Here is a 6,000-nt window from a genome sequence, read left to right as displayed (position 1 = left end):
TTATTCTAAAAGTTTCACAGTACCTTCAGTTTGCATCCTTTTGATAAGTCGACCAACCAGCACAAAACACTCCCTAATTTCCATCTGAGTGATCTCCCAGGCACACATGCTGTATTGCTTATTTTTCAGTAAGTCGTTGATTCTTTGGAAGTAGTTTTTCACGATTGGGATGATATCAATGTAATCCCCTGCACTCACGCATGGTCGCAAGTTCGCAATTTCCTGGTCCAGTCCAGCCTTGAAAATGGCTACGGAATTCTCATCCCAAGCCAATTTGGTATGGTTTTGATTGAAGATGTTACGTACCTCTTGGAGGATTTCTTGTATGGCCACGGTGGCATTCTCTGCCTGCAACTGACTAATCTTCTGGAAATTTTCTTCATTGGATTTAGATATGAAGTTTATTAAATCGTCCATGCAGTTTAGAGGAACAGTTGATCCCATTTTTTTGGCCACCAATTCCAAGTTGGCTTCGTTGCTTCGTTCTAACCTGCCGCGAAATTCTCTACAATCCTCAGAGGAGCTTTCAGGGAAGAAGAGCATCACCAGGCAAACGTGCAGAAGCCAGACCTTTCCAATCATAGTGGAAATGGAAGGAATGTGGTCTTTTTCTGGAGTGCAGAATCTGGAAGATTGGATCTTATGGCAGATGCTACAGATTCTGTGGCTTCTTTGGGCCATAACTTTGTATTTAAAAATTCAGGGAGAGAAGCTTCCCCTGTCCACAGGGGGTTTTTTGGGTGGGGAAAAACTTACTCCACTTTGACTTTCAATTTTATCTTTCCATATCAGTTTAAAAATTGTGCAGACTAAAAATGGTATTCTGAAGTGGGTCAGTTTATTTTTGTTTTATTTAAAAATAATAATTCAAGATCTCAAATGCAAAGAGACTTTTGTTGATAGTGAAAATTGGAATCCCTTACCACCTAATTCTGATACTGGACCCATACCATAAGAACTAGCAGTAATAGCTCTATGCAAATTTTCAGAACGCCTACAATGAATATGTGAGGAGAAGGACGTGGAGCTATAATAATGGGCTACATCCCTAACCTATATCCATTGAGTTAATTAGCTGCATGTAGCTTACATTCGTAGAGCCATTTGGATGTAGGACCTTCTCCATGCAATTGAGAATCCCAGAAAAGCAGGGTTCTGGATTGCACAAAGAGAATCCTACCAACATACAATTGTAGCCATGGAAACCCCATACAGTCATGCAACTGAACACATGTAGGAACCTCCACCAGTGTTTATTATACAATCTGATTATTTGTATCACCCAAGTATAAAAAGATTAAAGGAAGCACTCTTTCATACAGCGCATAGTTAAATTAGGGAAATCACTACCTCAAGATGTGGTGTTGGCCACCAGTTTGATGGCTTTAAAAGGCAGTTGGATAGTTTCCTGGAGGAGAAGGCTATCAATGGCTACTAGTCTTGACAGCCAGGTGCTACCTCCAGTATCAGAGGCAGTAAACCTATATACGTCGGTTGCTGGGGAACATGGGTGGTAGGGTGCTGTTGCACCATGTCCTGTTTGTGAGTTCCTGGTCAACAGCTAGTTGGTCACTGTATGAACAGAGTGCTGGTCCAGTTGGACCCTTGGTCTGATCCAGCATGGCTCTTCTTATTTTCTTATGTCTAAAGGATGGGATCTTTAAAAATGGATAAACTAAGATGGGAACATTCACATGTTTCGTTAACTGATTTTGGGAACCCATAACATATTCTACTGACCACTTGATTGGCTTTCCTTTATCACCCAACTCATTTAGCAGTTTTGCTATATTGTCAAAGCTGGGTATAAACCTTTAGTCATAGAGAAGCAGAGCCCTTGAACAAAAAGTTGCAGTGTATCCCTGGTGTGGAGAAGTTACCTGAGCCTGTTGCTGAGTGGGTTCAGAGAACAACTTACTGTCTCTTCAAGAAAGCTGTTGGCAGCTGTTCTGTCTGACTGATGCTTGAAACTCCTGAATGGGAGGCCATCTTTGCACCACATCATCCCACATCAAGGCCTATCCCACACTCCTGGCCAGAAGAAGCCCATATTGCAAAAATTGTTCATTTCATCAGCATTCCATCTCATTTTAAATGTTACACTGATGCCTCCAAAACACCACATCTACATTAACCAAACTAGGCTTAAATAACATGAAGAAAACTAGGGTAAGAACCATAATAACATGATTATTATTCTATTGCATTCTCCCACTGACTTCATTGTTTTGTACTTCTGCAATTGTAGGGGTTCTCCAAGCATCCTGATTCCACCCTCTTTTGAATGGATGGTGGGGTTTTAGCTACATGAGGATGAATGCCTGGAGAATGGGTTTGGTATTGGTATATATGACATGATACACAGCTAGGCCAAATTTCTCAAGGAAGCATCCCAAATATTTTGTTAGCAATCTATTCAGATTAAACTAATTTAAGGAGCAATTGTATGCATGTTTAGACAAAAAAAATGTCCTATGGCTCCCAGAATGTTGTGTGTGACCTGTAGGACTTTATTCTATCTAAACGTGCACAGGATTGCGCCCTTAGTTATTTTAAATTTTGTTTTAAATATTTTTACCCCACCTTTCAACATACAACCCCTTTCAAGGCAGCTTACAAGTGAAATCAAAATATAATAGTAATATCAAAATAAAATACAATCAGAACTTAATTGATCCTAGCCACAACTGGTGTTGGTTGATCCTGTACAGGAGACGATCTAGTTGGAGAAGGCTCTGATGTCTCCTTTGCCTATCTCCCTTGCTGCTCTGTTCCACCTTCTCCAAACTGGAACACTGCAGATATTTTGGATTACAACTCCCATCATCCCTGACCATTGGCCCTGCTGGCTGGGGCTAATGGGAGTTGAAATCCAAAATGTTTGGCGGGCACCAGGTTGGGGAAGACTGAAGCAAGTGATAGAGGATGGCCTTGAGGGGAAGAGGGACAGTCCACCTGCAGCAGGCAGCTGGTTAGACAAGAGTTCTGTTTCCACTGGGTTTCAATGACATGGTGGACCCTGGATGACTTTAGAGGTCTTACTAGGGGTTATGGAGTTCTGCCACATTTTGCTCTCTCAGCCTGGGACAGTGTCAAGTTGTCAACAACTGAAAATAGAACTATTGATATGTAGCACATCAAAGCTGGGTTCAATTCCACCTCCCATTGGAATTAATGGCTATCCTCCAGTGCCATCTTTTTTTTGGTTCAAAATAGTGGTTTTGTGTTTTGGTGCTCAGACCACACCTCTGACTTGTACATAGGCTCTTGGCAAGCTGGGTTTCTTTTAGTCTCACCAGCTTGACTTCTGGGACATGAATGTTCTGTGACTGGCCATGCCCATCATGGCAGCCATTTTATGAATGATCAAGGTGTCCCCATGGCAGCCATTTTGTGATCTCATCTGTGACACACTCTCAAAATTCCAAATTGTATGCACTAATCCAACGATGTTGGGGACCCTGATGTACCAATATATCACAATTCATATCAGCCCAGGCCTCACTGAGATGAGCAGAAGTCATGAAGAAACACATTTGGCCAACCAAGTGCTGCCATTCCATCCCCAGCAAGGAGTTCATTATCATTTATTTTCTTCCACGTGTAATACTTGATTTGCAGCAAAGAATCCTGAACGCTACATATTCAAAATGTCATTATTATTTGACATTACAATTCTCCATACTTTTCCACGGAATGAATGCTGATGTGACAATTGTGTTACTCCAGTTAGGGCTCTGTTCGAGAAACCTCCACTGCCACCAACTAGCCTAGTGCTTTTGGAGACAGGACTTAACACCTGCAGTTCATTCCCCCCTGACTCCAAGATTGATGAAAGCATCATTTATAATCTGCAGTTATTTTTATCTGAATATTGTTTGTAACTATATTGTTACTTTGCAGTTCCCATAACAGCCCTCTGCCTGCAGCATGGAGCAACCAAAGCAGAGTATGAGAGCTGGAATTCACCCAGACTTGGGGCAACTGATAAGGCTTTCCTTGAGTCCTGGCAAATCTGGCCCATCCATCTCTATGACTGGGCTCCCATGGTTTCTTTCTTCTTCCTCCTTCCCAGCAATGTTTTCTAGGGCCTTAGCTAGACCTAAGGTCTATTCCGGGATCATCCCGGGGTCATCCCTGTTCATGTAAATGACACACAGGATATCCCAGGAGCAGGCAGGGACGACCCCGAGACGATCCCGGGATAAACCTTAGGTCTAGCTAAGGCCTATGTCTCTTCCACTCTCCTCCTCTACACCTCCTGCCTGCCTTCTTGATACTATCTCACTACTTTCCACAAGGAACCCCCCCCCCATTTTCTTTCTTTCCTCCTGTGCCTTGCCTTGATCTTCCACACCATCCTAGCCCTCTCTGTGTTTTCTTTCATCTTCTGGTATGAATACAGGACTTTCACCTAGCATGGCTTCAACTCTCAGGTCAGTTGGCAACTTAATGGCATTCATTGGTAACATTGTGTGTGGGCACTCTTCATTTCACTCCATCTCCTCCATAAGTTCTTCCTTTGGTCTCTCTTCCCTCATGATGCACCACCATAGCCAAGGAGAAAGGACAAAGGGGGGGTATTGGAACTGGCCAGACTTCCTATGAGGCAGTGACCCCAGCTGCTCTCATCACCTGAGATCTAGCTCAGTGGTAGAGCGGAAGGCTGCAGGTTCGATCCTGAGCACCTCCATGTAGGGCTGGAAAGAATCCTGCCTGAAATCCTGGAGAGCCACTGCTAGTCAGTGTTGACAATACTGGACATGATGGACCAATGGTCTGTCTGAGTATGAGGCAACTTCTTATGTTCTATGACATGCCCATGGGCACCTTAGGGTGGTTTGTAAGGCTTTCCCCAAGCCTGTTCCAGTGTTCCACTTGTGCTTTCTATCTCTGTCTCTGGCCTCCAATGTTTGCTTTTTCTTTCAAGGGCCTGGTGGCTTTGGACAGCCATGACCTTTTTGTTTCAGCTGGTCACAGCCTTGGCTCCAGTCAGTTGTTGGGTCAGCCAATGAGTACATCATATGCAGGTACTGCCAACACTCATAGCCACCCCAGCCTGGTCCCTGCTGTAACTGGAGAAGATGAGGATATGGCAGTGAGTCTCAACAGTTTGCCACCCTGCTTCAACAGCTGCCCAAGTGCTGTAATGATGGGAGCACGAACAATATTCATCAAGAATAATTACTGCAGAACAGCTGAGAAAATTGGAAGACACAGAACAAGGCTTGAAGTTTTGATCTCCATAGCAGCAGCAGAAGATCTTTTGAAGATGACAGAGCCACCAAAGCAGGGGGAGACACTTCCCAGTGATGTGAAACAAGGAAACTCTTCCTTCTTTATCAAAATGTCAGCAGCTTATTGCAGCTGTCAAGCAGGTAACTTGTTATATGTTTGCAACTAAAGGGCCTATAACAAACATTTAAGAAACATTTTCATTAATACCGTGTAAAAGTTATGTGATGTATACACATTGCAGTTCTTGGTGTTTTTTAAATTGCTGCTCTGGTTTCATTGGTTTTATTTATTGTATGGATTTAGTTTATGTATGAAATGTGAACCCTACATATGAAATAAATATTTTCATTAGATTTTTTTTAAAAAGATGGATGCCTCTTTAATATGGCAGGATCGTCCCCATTTAACTTGAAGAAAAGCCTGTATTATTAAATTATTGGTTTGGGAAGATAATAAGCACAAGGAGCCAGATTCTAATACTGGAGGAAAGTTTTGGAACATTTTGAACTCACCAGATATGCAGAATTTAAACGTTAAGCTAGAGAAATAGGTTGGCTCTCAACAGGTTAGGCAAAAAAGATTTCTTCTTTTCCCAACACATTTCTTTTATTTATTTATTTTCATTTACAAACATATCATTAATAAACAAATAAAGGGGAGCAGGGACCACAAAACAGAATTTCTAAAATGTTCAATAAGAAGTTTATACTAAATAATAAATAATATTAAATTAAGACACCAAGTAATGAATAATATGAATAC

General features: G+C 42.0%; 1 protein-coding gene across 1 annotated transcript; it reads right to left on the bottom strand.

Moving 5' to 3' along the window:
• LOC134400415 (interferon beta-like) lies at positions 1-681 on the bottom strand. The gene has a single exon (XM_063128748.1). It carries the CDS (start codon positions 679-681, stop codon positions 1-3), a length of 681 nt encoding a protein of 226 aa, XP_062984818.1.
• Between the last annotated feature and the right edge of the window lie 5,319 nt (positions 682-6,000).

The sequence above is a fragment of the Elgaria multicarinata genome, chromosome 6 (genome assembly GCF_023053635.1).
Source record: "Elgaria multicarinata webbii isolate HBS135686 ecotype San Diego chromosome 6, rElgMul1.1.pri, whole genome shotgun sequence".
NCBI classification, from domain to species: Eukaryota; Metazoa; Chordata; class Lepidosauria; order Squamata; family Anguidae; genus Elgaria; species Elgaria multicarinata.
This window is presented reverse-complemented; position numbering and strand designations above follow the sequence as displayed.